The sequence below is a fragment of the Sciurus vulgaris genome (assembly GCF_902686455.1).
Source record: "Sciurus vulgaris genome assembly, chromosome: 8".
Classification (NCBI taxonomy): domain Eukaryota; kingdom Metazoa; phylum Chordata; class Mammalia; order Rodentia; family Sciuridae; genus Sciurus; species Sciurus vulgaris.
In genome coordinates this window covers 13,817,324-13,832,107 of record NC_136468.1, presented here as the reverse complement: position 1 = coordinate 13,832,107, position 14,784 = coordinate 13,817,324, and the positions used below count along the sequence as shown (strand labels likewise).

The following is a 14,784-nucleotide window of genomic DNA, read 5'->3' as shown; positions in this document are numbered from 1 at the left end:
CTATCTCATTACTAATTATTAGTTTAGGTTTTCTATGTCTTGATTCAATTTTGGCAGGTCATATGGGTACAGAAACGTATCCATCTCTTCTAGGTTTCCCATTTTTTCCCATTAGAATGAAAAATTCCATAAACAATAACTTTGCCATATTCATGTCATATCTTTAGTATCTAGGATGGTGTCATGCTAGGATATATTTATCCTAGGTTCTCACTGAATCAGTTTGTGTATAATTTTCAACAAGTATTTGCTTATTTTTATCAAGAAGAATTCCTATATTTGGGAGGAATTTTTTTCAATTCTGAAAAACTTTCAGGAATTCACATCTCCTCAGATACCCGCACACAAAATAATTCAGAAATCACTGTTAAATACTGCTCTGATTTTGGAATGATTTTTCAAGTTAGTACTAATGTCAAAGTGAACCTGAGGGTGCAATAGAAGCCTTAACAATGAATATGACAGACAGATCAAAATGTTAAATCTGACTTTATATGTTAATTAAATTCCACATATCACGACCTGAAAGAAGACAAGAAGGATAGCGTCCAGACACATTGTCAGAGATGTCATGGTTCTGCTGAGGGGGTGGATTTCAAGAGTAGAATCCTTGCCTAAAATATTTTCAAACAGATAATTACTATATATATTCATGGTGTTAATTGTGACATTTGATCCACATATACATTGTAAATTCATCAATTCAGAATGACCAGGTCATCCATCAATCAAACAGCTATCATTTGTGTGATGAGACCACTGAGTATCCTTTCCTCTGGTCATTTTTAATTACATGATACAATATTGTTATCACCCTCTATATGCTAGAACACCAGGACTCATTCTCCCATCTGTATCCTTACCTAAAATTGATTTCTTCTGGCCTAGATTTATGATCCCAACAATAGTCGGTATGAAGTCCCAGTACCCCTGAACATTCCCAGGGCTCCATCCAGCACCTCTGAGAGTCGACTCTATGATGTCTTCATTAAGGAGAATCCTTTTGGGATTGAAGTTCGTCGGAAGAGTACAGGCACTGTAATGTAAGTGGCTCCTCTTCTGATTTAGAATTGCTGGGTACCTGTATATGCCTTGTCAGGTCCAGCGTCCTTAGAGATACCCTGGCTCTAAATCTCATACTGCCATTTTTCCAGATCCATACATAATTTATTTCCTTCAGCTCTGTTCTTATGGGAATTGTTTGGTAGGTACTATTTTAGAGACTGTGTTTAGAGATAGATGAATTCTCTGACCTCATGACAAGGAGGATAATTTGTCTGCCATTATGAAAGGAAAGTTGACACAGTGAAAACTGTCTGTAGGAAAATGTGCAGGGTAACAAAGAGTTTTGATGAGGCTACTGCTTTTGATGCCATCTTATTAGTTCTCATGAAGAAATTGACATTTGAGAAAAGGACATAGAGGAGGAGAAAGAACCTCCTACATGAATCTCTGAGAGAAGGGAAAACATGTTTCTTATGGAGAGAATAGTAAGAATAGGGATCATGAAACAGGAGGTAACTTGAATAGTGAAGGGATTAAAGAAGTCCAAAGTAAGTAAGAAAGGACATGAGTGGTAGGAGATGAAACAGGGATGTTAGGTGGGTTTGATCAGATGAAGCCTAAAAGTCTTCATGAGAAGACACTGAAGGGCTTCAGGCTGGTGAAATGACATGGAATACTCTTAAATGTATTGGTCTGGATGCCTGTAGGAAGGTTGTGTGGAGTGGTAGCAGGTAAGACGATAAAACATGACAGAATTTGGTTTCTTGGAAGGAGAACAGAAAGGAGGGTGTGTAGGAGAAAACTAGACTATGAAAGCCCACTACTGGGGTTATAGCAGGAATATCTGTGATTGATCAGACAGACTTGTGTTGAGTTGGGAGATGAATGGGTTCTGGGTTGTTGGGAGAATCAAGGTTTCCATTTTCCTTGGAAGGTCAGCATTTTGAAGCCAAGAGGAAAGGTACTTTTCTCTTCTGAATGTACCCTTGGTGTGTGTGTGTTGCAGCTGGGACTCTCAGCTCCTCGGCTTCACCTTCAATGACATGTTCATCCGCATCTCCACCCGCCTTCCCTCCAAGTACATCTATGGCTTTGGGGAAAATGAGCACACAGCCTTTAGGAGAGACTTGAACTGGCACACATGGGGCATGTTTTCCAGAGACGAACCCCCTGGGGTAAGCACAGAGCACTGTGGATCTGAGCCTGTATCTCTGTCCTCCCACCATCATGGTCACCTTGTGCTTCATGATTCCAGACTCAACTTGGATTGTCTTTTTCTGCTCTTAGACTATGGGCGAGTTTTCATGTGTGTTTCTCATGTATTTTAGTCATTTCAGAGGGAAGACAAATCCATCTTAGCAAAGAGATTTTTCTTGGATTTCTTTCTCAAGCACATTGACTTCTACCCTTCTTGCATTTCTCCCCCTAATTCTCAGTACAAGAAGAATTCCTATGGTGTCCACCCCTACTACATGGGTCTGGAGGAGGACGGCAGTGCCCATGGAGTTCTCCTGCTGAACAGCAATGCCATGGGTAGGATGATGCGAGCACTCTCTACATTTTTGCTATCAGTCAAGCAAGCTGTGAATCTGTAGAATTTGACCTAGCAGCAGCCTGGTGTCAAAATTATTTTGAGAACTGTGGTTCCTTGCCCCCCAATTGTGTTTACTTCAATCTTATAGCATGCTATAACAAGATTTGGTACAATTTTATTTTTGCAAAAGCTCCATATAAAGGATAGGAAATTCAAGTGAGTCCCAGGTGTCCTGGAGGTTATCAAGTTGGAAATGATGCCAAAGTTTGTATTAATTTTGCAGCTATATGTTACAGCACTTACTCTTTGAGTATGAGGATAATTAGGAAAGTCATACTGTATATAAGAAAGGGTTGAACAATCAAGGATTGGTGATAAAATGTGTATGTAAAATCTTGTGCAATCTGAGAAAGATCTATACTTGACTTAATAATATTTTATCAATGTCAGTTTCCTGGTTTGATAATCTATAAGGTTTTACAAGACGTTATCTTTGATGGATACTGGGTGAAGTGCTCACAGAACTCTGAGTAGTCTTTTTGCCACTACTTGAGTCTACAACTATTCTGAAGCAGAAGTTACATTAATAGTTTTAAAATAGCAGAATGATAAGTATAATGAGATAATAAAGCACACCAAAGTGAAAACATCCTGGGATGGGACTCTGTAGACTTTCACTGAACTTTTTCAGTTTCATTTGTGCAAGAGAGAGAGAAGGTATGGATTTCATGGATCATTCCTGTTTGAAGGTTTCCAGCATAGTTTTCATTTGTCACTTTCCTATGTTTTCAGATGTGACATTCCAGCCCACACCTGCCCTCACATACCGTACCACAGGGGGAATTCTGGATTTTTATGTGTTCCTGGGGCCAACTCCAGAGCTTGTCACCCAACAGTACACTGAGGTAGGAGGGAATTCTTGTGGTCATCAATGACATATATGGCACATTTCATGTTCCAAAAACTATATTCATCCTTATAACTCAATGCGACGACTAGAATGGTTGATCATTCTTAGAGAGACGTATGTTATATAATAAGCAGCAATAAATGCTTTCCAGTATCCATTAAATTATGACCTAATTGTTGCACATTAGGTAAAGTCCTCACTGCATCTGGGATAATGCTGAACTAGTGGTGTGAAGTGGTGATAGAGAGGATAGGGATTGCAGTGCTGATAGTTGTGCTAGGGGTATTGGTAGGAGGACTTGTGGAAAGGTGATTGTGGTTTGGTGAGGAAATGAGCCTAGGAGTGTTGGTAGTGGTGGTGAAGTAGGTGCTGATGATGGTAATGGTAATGTGGGGGTGTCTGGAGTAGGTATGGTGGTGATAGAGATGATAATGGTGGTGATGGTCATAATGCTGTTAGTTAAAGTGGTGGAGATGGTAGTGATGGGATGTTGGGTATGATGATGATGGTGATTGTGGGGGTGATGGTGATGGTGTGGTGATGGTGGTGATGGTGGGGGTGATGTGGTGGTAAGGGAGGTGATGTTTGGGAGTGGTTGTGAGAGTAGCCATTTTTGTGACAGCAAAAGCTTATAGAGTCCCTTACCAATCTCTTACTGCAAGTCAGAGCATGTTACATTTATTAACTCATCAAGTCCTCATCAAAGCAGAGTGAGACAGACATTTCAATTATCTTGTAATTTACCAGTGAAGAATAGAACATGAAGAGATACCTTAATTTTGTTTAAGGTCACAGAACCAGGAGGACATGGAGCCTGAGAGCTAACCCAGGCATTTTCCCTCTGGGATCTGTTCTCCTCAGCAATAACCTAGGGCACCTGTAGGAATGAGAGTACATTTAGATTGTCCAGAATTCCAAGAGAAGAGGTTTTAGCGTAGCAAGAAGCTTTCTCAAGGTATCCCAGTGGCTTCGTATCTACTGTGTTTCTCTCTGGATTTGAATTTGTGATTGTCTATCTTGTGGCACTAGGAAAGTATTATTTTGTGTACAAGTAAATTCCACTCCTCCTGTAAAGAATAATATTTCTGACCATTTTCCAGGTGATTGGCCGGCCTGTGATGGTACCTTACTGGTCCCTGGGGTTCCAGCTGTGTCGCTATGGATACGAGAGTGACTCTGAGATCGCCAGCTTGTATGATGAGATGGTGGCTGCCCAGATCCCCTATGTATGTCTCAGTCATGGCGCACTGGCTCTGTGACCTTGCAGCTAACTTAGGCACCTCTGTGTCTGGATTTAGTTTTTGGGTTTTTGCGAGGTTCTGCCACACTGAGTTCCATCTCAACAGTAAAATAGGCAGGGGCCTTGCTCCTATATTATAGCTTGGGGATGCAGTCACTCAGAGTAAGATAGGACAGACTTCACAACTTTTCTACTATACTGTGCTTCCATCCATTTCTTTTATTTGATTTCAAGACATTTGGCCTAAACGTCCTTGGCTCCATGAGAATAGAAGTTCCCTCAAAAACAGTAGTTGTAATAAAACCAATTAGCCCAAATTCAGTCAGTATGTCTTATTGTGTCCCAATAGTGTTGTACACTGAAAACATTATTTTACCAGCTTTTTTCCTCTTTGTTATTTTGTAGTAGACTTACCATCCGGATTGTATTACAACCGAATATTTAACTTTTTGTTATTCTGAATACAAACTATTGTTAGCGGGGGGTAACCCTGGGGAAGGTAACAGCAATTAATCCTTATAATGGCCATATATTTTAACATACTTTCCCAACTACTGTTTTTACTTATTCTCACATCCACCAGTATACATAGGCATTATCCCTCTATTTTTGGCTCATTTATATTTTTTTCTATTGTGAGTAAAAGTTGAAAAATCCCATGAATTTCCCATGATCCCTACTAACAGGGCTAGGATTTGCAAGAGTCAAAATGAGGCCATTTGAATTCCCCATCAGGGGTGGAGGGTGGTTCTCCTCTGGAAGCTGGACTTTCACCACCAGCAGCCACTCAGGTTCCTGTGTCCTCCCCTAGGATGTGCAGTACTCCGACATCGACTACATGGAGCGGCAGCTGGACTTCACCCTGAGCCCCAACTTTGCTGGGTTTCCAGCTCTGATCAATCGCATGAGAGCCGATGGGATGAGGGTCATCCTCATCCTGGTGAGTCCTATTTGCATGTGTGGAGTGTGTTGGAGAAGGACTGGGCTTTGGTGGAGGACACTTTCCTTGTCTCTCCTTCCATGTGAAGAGCATAGAAATCCAGGTCCAATAAGAAAAGTCCAATTCCAGGGATTCCCAGATACTCTAGAGGGCAGGGGGCAGCTATGCACCTCTCTCTGCCTAAGTTTTTTTTTTTTTTTTTCTGTCTCTTGCCAATCTCTCTCTTTGGTTCGTGTACCTGACTTGTGGTTTGCTTGCAGGACCCAGCCATTTCTGGCAATGAGACTCAGCCCTATCCTGCTTTCACTCGGGGAGTGGAAGATGATGTCTTCATCAGATATCCAAACGGAGGAGGCATTGTGTGGGGAAAGGTATGATCTAAGTGGTGACCACTGGTCTCTCTCATGGGGGAGGACCATGGGTAGTGTGTTTGTGTTTTTTCTTTTTTTTTTTGCCTTTCCTTGTGTACCCTGAGGTGAGTAGCTTTCATTTGTTAGTCAGTATCTATTGATGCACCTAATGACTCTGTGAAATCTTGTGTTCTCTAGATGAGCCCTAATATATTACCCCTAGAGCCATGACGTATTGTCTTAGGAAATTCTACATAATGGATCTGCCTAAAGAATTGCTGTTAAATATTTTCTCTCTGCAGGTCTGGCCTGATTACCCTGATGTTGTTATTAACAGCTCTCTAGACTGGGACAGTCAAGTGGAGGTAAAAGGCTCTTTGTGTTTGGGTGGAGTCCAGGAAGGGGCAGCCATACTCACCATACTGGACATGCCTACCTAGGAACTGTGTCCTGGGTATCAGACTGTGTGCTGGTTTCTTTACATACAGTCCTCTTCCAGGGTGGGGAGAGTGGGTATTGCTCTCTGTGGGATTTCTTACTCAAACAGTTAAGATTATTATATTACATGGCTTTTGGTCACACAATGGTCACTTCCAGTTCAGGAATGTCATATTCCAAGGAGTGATGGACTGTCCACTGCATGAAATGTGAACATGAGCTGTCTTTTCTTAGAATCAGTGCACTTTTTGTGATTGTCATTGCCTTGGGTGTCCCTTGTAAATAGAATCACAAATTTTGTGTGAGTGATTGGCTTTTTCCTCTGTACAACTTTTTTTCATAGATGGTCTTCTCCATCTTCATACTGGTAATCTTGGCCCCCACTCCCCTATGGCCTAGAATCTCTCTTGGTTTCCAGCAATTAATTACAAGTTTTTCCCATCTTTGAAGCAGCTTCTTGCCTGTAATGGATCAAAATGTCCCTTGATTCCGACCTCTTTTTCTCCCAGCTTCAGAAGTATTTGTTGTTTGAATACATGTGTAGTTTCACACTGGTCCAGGGAGACTTCTGTCTGATCCTGAGTTCCAGTTCTATGCTAAATCACTCAGCCAGGTTGTGGTCAATTGTGAGTTACCTGTGAACAGGACCCTCAGTGTTAGTGGGAACTCATGTGGAGAGTTACTCATCTGAACGTCCTTACCTTCTTTATCTTTTCTTCCACAATGATAATTTTTTCTGACCAGGATCTGTAGAAGAAAATGTGAGGTCTATGCAACCTCCAGAGAGGAGTTGGGAAGTGAAAGAAAAGTCCTAGTTCCCAGGGCAGCTGCCAGGGTTGAAGGGAAAAGGAGGCCAGCTTCTGTTGGGTCAACAAGGAAGTATGAGTTTTAGTGTCTCAACCTCTATCCGGATCATGGATTAAATTGCTGAAATATAAGCACTGTGGGAACAGAGCAGAGCAGCAGTGAATGGTGGTGTTGACCACTTAGCATTCCAGGGCAAAGACCCCTGTGGGATCTTTTTGCAGGCATTGTAAGATTCTATCCAGTGGATAGAGTATGAGACAAAGACTCCTATCACCAAGGATGAGACTAGCAGGAGTAGGGCCAAATATTCACGCCTTTTTAAGACTACATAAGTTTTAGGTAATTGGTCATTCCTAGAGAGAAAGATCTACATTTAGATGGAACCATCATATTCTTATGAGCAAGAGCTCAGGAATAGGATGCCTTCTACATTACAGTGAGACCAGACAGTGATGTAATACAGTGGTGTATGGTTACCTGGTGCTGGTGTCTGACTTCCTGCTCCCCAGGTGGTAGCAATAGCCCTCTCAATGCAAAATGGTAGAGTCAACATGGGATCAGTGTACTTGGCTAGTGGACTGTGCATCTAAACTTGGTGGTGGTAGATGCAGTAGGAAAAATAGAACCTGAACTTGGGTAGTGTCTGAAGACTGAAAAGAATGATTCAGACTTATTTTAAGATTTTTTCCCCTACTAGGGAACTGGTTCCTTATCTCTTCATATCTCTTTATTATGACTCAATGAATCACTGAACTACTTTGTTCATTTGTCTCTTCATGTATCTGGGTATGCCTCTAGTAAGGTTTCAAGGGAGAGAACGTAGTTGACTGTTACAGACTTCACTTGAAGTTTGGCCATCCAGACACTCCATGTGGACTCACAACTGGCCATGATAGAGCCACTCTGAGACACATATTCCCTGTCTCTAGATGTTTACATTGTTGGATGTGTGTTTTCATCAATATCAGGATTGGCTATTTCCTATGAATTCTACAGCTAATTAGCCATTAGGGCCATGCTGACTTTAATATTGAGGGGATTCAGATGTCTGTTTGCATTGTGGGTTATCATAGTGATGTGGGAACATCCTGTCACATTTAGTGAGCAGTGACTAGGGATGCCCTGAACTCTGATAGCAGGGCATCCTTCACAAAGATTTTTCTTGCCCCTAATGCCAGGTATGTCTTTGACAAGAATCACTTTATTAGGTAGCTCCTAGACATTGTCAGGAGACTGAACAATTATAAAATTTATGTGAGACCCACTTGGCAGGGCTGCTGAGGTTGGGATTAGTCATGTTCAGACTGTCATTGCTCAGGGCATCTGATAGAAACAGGAAAGCACTCAAAGAAGCAAATGGCCAGGAATCCATGGAAAAGTTGACTTCTGGGTGAAAACTTGCATGGTGATTCAGTAATTCTGGGAATTGAACTGTGGTAGCATGCAGTGAACTGTGTTAAGTCAGCCTGGGCCCTTTATGCAGATGTGCACAGCTCTGAAGATGGGGGAAAGTGAGGACAGAGGAGATACAAGAATTAAATTGAAACATTGCAGGGAATGTTTGTTATATGGGCAAGGATCATCACAGTGGCATGGAGTGAGGTTATGAAACCATTCTTGGCATAACTGCCTTCATTTCCCACATAGGATACAACTCTCACCAGAAACAGCTGTCCTTGGCCATTTTCTCTAATACCCACTCCCCATCTCAGGCCATGGTTTCTGACATGGCCATAACTGGAGCTCTGTTTCTGCCAAAATGTCCTCAGTGCCAGTCCGGGGCTTTTTCTGTTTTGCAACAAAGGCATCCCAGGTTTCTCAGTGACATGGCACCATGCCTCTCAGTCCCTGTGAGCCAGATCTGTGCATGCTGCTCCATCTGTGTTTTCTTTGTGGTGTTCTTCTTTGCCTTTTATCTAGAAATATGAGTTTCTACTTGTCTTGTTGTGTGTGTAAGAGCTGGAGCTCCCCTACACCAAGTCTTTGTCATTTCCCTACCTTCACACCAGCATTCTTGAACTCTTGACCCCTGTAATGCACACAGAGATGGCAGTTGTTTTAAATCACACCCCAGGCCCTGCTGTGCCCTAAGCAACAACATGGAGTCCATACACCACATTTACTGATATTTGCTGCTGTGCGTCTGTTTGAACCCAGAGCATTTATTGTTATTTTGTTACTAGGGTAGATCCTAAGCTGTGTATTGTGTGGAACCTCCAGGTCAGTCAGCAGATTATAATACAAGGTCCTTGCTTCTGAAGAGCTTATAGTCTAGATTGGAATTGATACGTGGAACCTCTTTTCATGTTAAGATGTAGACATTGTTCTTCCTGTATGAGTGTAGAGGAAGAGAATTAGAGATTTCTTAAAATCTCTCTGTTCAGTCCTCCAGTGGTGAGTTCCACACAACTGAAATGCACACGTGAGTTTGAAGCCAGAGAAAACAGTCATTCATGCCCGTCTGATGTTATGAAATGTAGTCTTTCCCTTCCCCACTTTCCCAGTGGAGATGACAGGGTGCCATACACCCTGGATGTTGCCTTCCCTATGGTAGAGTGCCTGTAGGATGTGCCTTTTCCCTGGTCCCTGCAGAGTCTTTGGGAAGAGTGTAGGAAATGGCAGGATGGAAAATGTAGGTTGGGCATGTGAAGCAGGGGATAGTGAGCCACGGTGTTGGTAGATAGCACTCATGAGGGCCTGGCAAGGAAGTAGTTTATGGCCGTTTTTCCATGTGTGAAAATCGCCCTTATTTTCTTCAGTGCCCTCAATGTGTTTCCTCAATGCGTATGAGGTAGGCTCTATTCAGGTTACTGCTATCTGCCATCCAGTGGTACTTGGTATCATGTAGTTCTTAAAGATGCCTGTTTGCTGCCCAAAGTGTTTTTTTGAAGAAATGACTTACATTTTGTTTTTATAGAAATACCGAGCTTATGTGGCCTTCCCAGACTTTTTCCAAAATTCAACTGCCTTGTGGTGGAAGAGGGAAATTGCAGAGCTGTACAACAACCCGCAGAATCCAGAGAGGAGCTTGAAGTTTGACGGCATGTGGATTGTAAGTGTGTGTGTGTCATTGCTGTCTGAGCAGAGGGAGCACTGGTGTTCAGTAAGATGGTGCTAATCCTCCAGGGAATAAATAGAAGGGTTAGGACAGCACTTCCTCCAGTGGCCATTGGATCAGCCCCCACACCCCTGCTACCCAGCATCCCAGCAGGGTCCTGCTAGCACACCCCCAGGGTGATTTGTAGGAAATCCTGGAATTTTGATGGTTCTGAGGGAGATATTTTTGAAGTCTCTAGGCATGAATTCTGTAGAGGTATTTTAGCTTCCTGTCCAAATCTCATCAGGATTTGGTGAACCTCCCAATGGCAAGAATCTCTAAGGCTTACTAGATGTTGAATGATTTATTCCCTACTCCATTGTCTCTGAATTTTCTGTAGGTAATTATCTTTGAGTAAGTGATGTCTGTGTTTGACATTTCTAGGACATGAATGAACCATCGAGCTTTGTCAATGGGGCTGTTCCTTCAGGCTGCAGTGATACCAGTCTGAACCGTCCTCCTTATATGCCACGTAAGGATCCTTGGGCTCCTCCACGTGCAGAGCACTGGCTAGAGGGAAGATGACTGTTGCCAGAGCCCACAGTGCAGAGATCTCCCCTGATCACTGGGGGCACAGTCTCAGGGTTCTGAGATTTATTGAGGCTGAAGACACAAAAACATTTGAAGCGCTTTACCCACTTGGGTATGTGCACATGACTGAACTCCTTGGGCTAATTCTTGGTTTGGGCAGAGAGCACTGATTGTGTTTCGTTTTCCAAGTCTGTCAGAGCATATCTGAGATGTTCATCTGGAAGGGAAGAACTATTTAGTTTGGCTAACATTTTCAGAATTTTAGACTCTGGTCATAGAGGAACTGTTCACCACATTTTGACCAGGATTCCAGGTGTTGGGGGGAAAATGGGACAAAATTATCATTGAAGGGCATGGCCCTGGTGATCTCCTTTCTCAAGTAGTACCCACCTCCCAAATTTTCCTACCCCTTCATAGCTGTTCAACTGTGAATTCATCAATATTAACATGGTGATGTGAATGGAGCCTTAGGGTCTCCCAATGGTCCACTTGAAATGCTGCTGCTTTGTCCTTCAGTCATGATTCCTGTGGGTCATTTTAGGATCCAATCCCAAATAGCTATTGATAGTAGTAGTGTCTTCATCGTGCACAATCATAGATGTTCCATTTGTGGTCGATGAATCAATATAGAGTCTGTAAAAATATAAACAGTAATAAAAGAAGATGAAGTATTCTTAGGGGGGAGGCTAGATTTCCTTGCTCTTTGAAATTAATTAATAAATCCACAGGAAATTATTTTACCACCAGTTGATAAAGTAGCTCTTTTTCTCTGTTGTGGAACTGAAGGACTTTTGAGGTGTTCTTGCACTCAAGTCCAGGTTCCAGAAAATATGCTCTCCATGAGTCCTGTGTCCTTCACAGATGATGCAGTGTTCCACATACGAGTGCTCTGAACTGTCCAACAGAGAACCCTATCTTCATCTTAGAATGAAGATAAAATGATATGAAATAATTTACATGTTCAAAATCTAGCTGAAATCCAATTTCACTGTATGTGTTTGAAAAGCCCTTGTTCTTTCCCCCATCTCAGCTCCCCCCAGGAAACATGCTGAGGTCGGGTTAGTCTTTAGTTCCAGAGTTCAGTCTTCTATAGATGTTAATGGCATGAAGAATCAGGGTCTGTTTTCATTTTCTAAATGTTTTCCCTCAGATCTGGAGTCCAGAGACCGGGGCCTGAGCAGTAAGACCCTGTGCATGGAGAGCGAGCAGATTCTTGCAGATGGCTCCCGGGTGCGACATTATGATGTGCACAGCCTGTATGGGTGGTCCCAGACCAGACCCACTCATGAGTGAGTCATCGTCTTCCTTCTCCAGTTGTCCCAAGCTGAAGGGAAAGGGAGTGATGCGCATAGCATCCCCATTTTTCATATGAGAATTCATTCCAATATTTGAGGAGTACTTAATAGTAACTCCACAGGAATTGTTATATATTAAAAATACCAATTCTTGAGCATGGAGCCAAACGCTGTTATTGTACTTCGGAGAACAGATTAAAATTACTCATAGTCTTATCAGTGAGAAACCAGTAGTCCTAACTATGGACAGTCACAGGAGAGGGACATCAGTAAGTATGACAATAATGTAGTTGGTGGTGTAATAGCGTTAGTTCCAAGAGGTCAAAGGATGGAAACCTCTGCAATGTATATCAAAATGTCCCATCTCTACTAGCATACTTTTCCATTCTTGATGTACAGGAAATGGATCTTCTGTGGAATTAGCACAGTAGCTACTTTTAGAACTTAATGCTTACCTCATTTATTCCACGTGTATTCCATAAATTTTCCATCTTTTTCTCAAATATAGAAAACATCTTTTTCTCAAATATATAGAGACGAACACATAATAAGATTTAGTGATGTTGGGGCTATATCAGTGGATACGTAACATGGTGAAGTTCATTGGAAAGCCTTGTACAGTGGCTGTGCTGCTGTGGATCAGTCATCAAGGTCCTTTCTACTGCATGGATTTCCATATTCCCTCCACACATGCAGTTATGTTTTCTCACCAGGCACTTGGCTCAAGAGCTGTGAGGAGGAGGTTGCACTTCCATTGTTCTTGCTGGTCCTCAATTCTCCTGATGTTCCCCTCCTACCAGGGCTGTGCAGGAGGTGACTGGCCAGCGAGGGATCGTCATCACCCGCTCCACATTCCCCTCTTCTGGCCGTTGGGGAGGACACTGGCTGGGAGACAACACTGCCGCATGGGACCAGTTGAAGAAATCTATCATTGGTGTGTGGCCTGTTTCCAGGGCCTCTGCTGCAGGGAAGGGAGTTGGCATCCTTGGGGACAGGAGGGAGGAGAGGGCAGGGCGTGTGTGCCTCAGCTGACCGCCATGGTTCTCGTTGCAGGCATGATGGAGTTCAGCCTGTTTGGCATCTCCTATGTAAGTGTCCTCTGATCCTCCTCATCCCCAAGAGGACAGCCACAATCTTGAGCAATCACCCACAGGCTGGTTTTATTTCCTCTGGTTTCAGACAGGAGCAGATATCTGTGGGTTCTTTGAAGATGCTGAGTATGAGATGTGTGCTCGCTGGATGCAGCTGGGAGCCTTTTACCCCTTCTCCAGGAACCACAACACCATTGGCACCAGGGTAGGGCCTTCCTCCTCCCTCCCACGGTGTGCAGGTCTGCAGCCCATTCTATGCAGCCTCTGTGTTTGAGGCATAGTTCAGGCTGCCTTTGTTCCTGGGGAGATTTTCAAAATCATCAATACTCCTCCCAATTAGTTGAACCCCCCAGTGTTATTAGATAAATCTTGGGGTTTAGAAAGGATTCTTCCACATATATTCATGAACTCTCCTGGGAGCACCTCACTGTCCATTACCAGACTCCTCAGTGTATGCTTGGAGTGTCACCTCTCATTGCCTTTAGCTTAGTGGTGTGTGATGCACTGGGAACAAGCTTTCCGTTACTTGCTGGGGACCCTTGCTTCTCCAGGGTGTGCTGTCAACATCCTGTATTTCCTTCTGCAGAGACAAGACCCTGTGTCCTGGGATGCTGCCTTTGTGGATATTTCCAGAAGTGTGCTAGAGACCCGGTACACCCTGTTGCCTTATGTGTACACCTTGATGTTCAAGGCCCACACGGAGGGCAGCACTGTGGTGCGGCCTCTTTTGCATGAGTGAGTGTCCAGCTGGGGTCCCAGTGAGGAAGAGCCAGTGTTTATCATTCTGTAGGGTGGCGGTTGATGCAAACCAACATAGCTTCCAAATGAAGATATGATATCTTTTGTCATAATGTCTCCACACAGTGACCACTTAGTGTTTGTACTCAGTGTTATTCACACCATGTGTCATTGAGGAAAGACTATTTATAGAGTGAAAAATATTTGAAATTATGGAACACAGCCTAATTTCTATCTAATTTATCCACGTGGAGACTTCTGTATCTGGTGTAGCTGTTATGAGCCTTGGCCAAAATGAGTTGGAGGCACACGAGAAGGCATCGATGGCCTTCTTCGTTTAGAATGTGCCATGTGGAAATTAGAGATTTTTTCATAAAAGTATAATGAACATATCTGAACCACTTGTGAATTTGAGGCACCATGATATGGAGAAGGAGCCTACATGTTCCTGATCAATCTACGTAAAAACTAAGGATGTCAAAAGATGGAGTTGGGTGTGGGACTTGCCTCTGAATGTAAGTTGTTTCTTGAGGTATTGGGTTGGTACTCTCACTGTGACATCTTCTTCTACTTCCCAGGTTTGTGTCAGACAGGGTGACCTGGGACATAGATGATCAGTTTCTGCTGGGTCCAGCCTTCCTGGTCAGCCCAGTCCTGCAGGCTGTGAGTATGGAGGCCTCTGATTGTAGTGCATCCCAGGTGTGATGGTGTGTGAATAGGGCAGGGGAAGAACCCTGATGTGTGTGGGTCCTGGGACATGGGTGTTTGATCTACCTTTTGTCTTGCTTCCCCTGGGCAGGGGTGGAGC

At 43.2% G+C, this 14,784-nt stretch overlaps 1 protein-coding gene across 1 annotated transcript in view; it reads left to right on the top strand.

The window, feature by feature from the left end:
• The window catches only part of MGAM (maltase-glucoamylase), a 130,060-nt gene that overhangs the window by 68,656 nt on the left and 46,620 nt on the right, over positions 1-14,784 (top strand). Inside the window, exons 27-42 of the mRNA XM_079152536.1 lie at positions 889-1,043; positions 2,012-2,180; positions 2,442-2,538; positions 3,332-3,444; positions 4,550-4,675; positions 5,501-5,629; positions 5,890-6,000; positions 6,282-6,344; positions 10,142-10,276; positions 10,706-10,793; positions 12,003-12,141; positions 12,948-13,081; positions 13,201-13,235; positions 13,327-13,443; positions 13,825-13,973; positions 14,555-14,639. Coding sequence (XP_079008662.1) covers positions 889-1,043; positions 2,012-2,180; positions 2,442-2,538; positions 3,332-3,444; positions 4,550-4,675; positions 5,501-5,629; positions 5,890-6,000; positions 6,282-6,344; positions 10,142-10,276; positions 10,706-10,793; positions 12,003-12,141; positions 12,948-13,081; positions 13,201-13,235; positions 13,327-13,443; positions 13,825-13,973; positions 14,555-14,639 — 1,845 coding nt within the window. The remainder of the gene's footprint in view (positions 1-888; positions 1,044-2,011; positions 2,181-2,441; positions 2,539-3,331; positions 3,445-4,549; positions 4,676-5,500; positions 5,630-5,889; positions 6,001-6,281; positions 6,345-10,141; positions 10,277-10,705; positions 10,794-12,002; positions 12,142-12,947; positions 13,082-13,200; positions 13,236-13,326; positions 13,444-13,824; positions 13,974-14,554; positions 14,640-14,784) is intronic.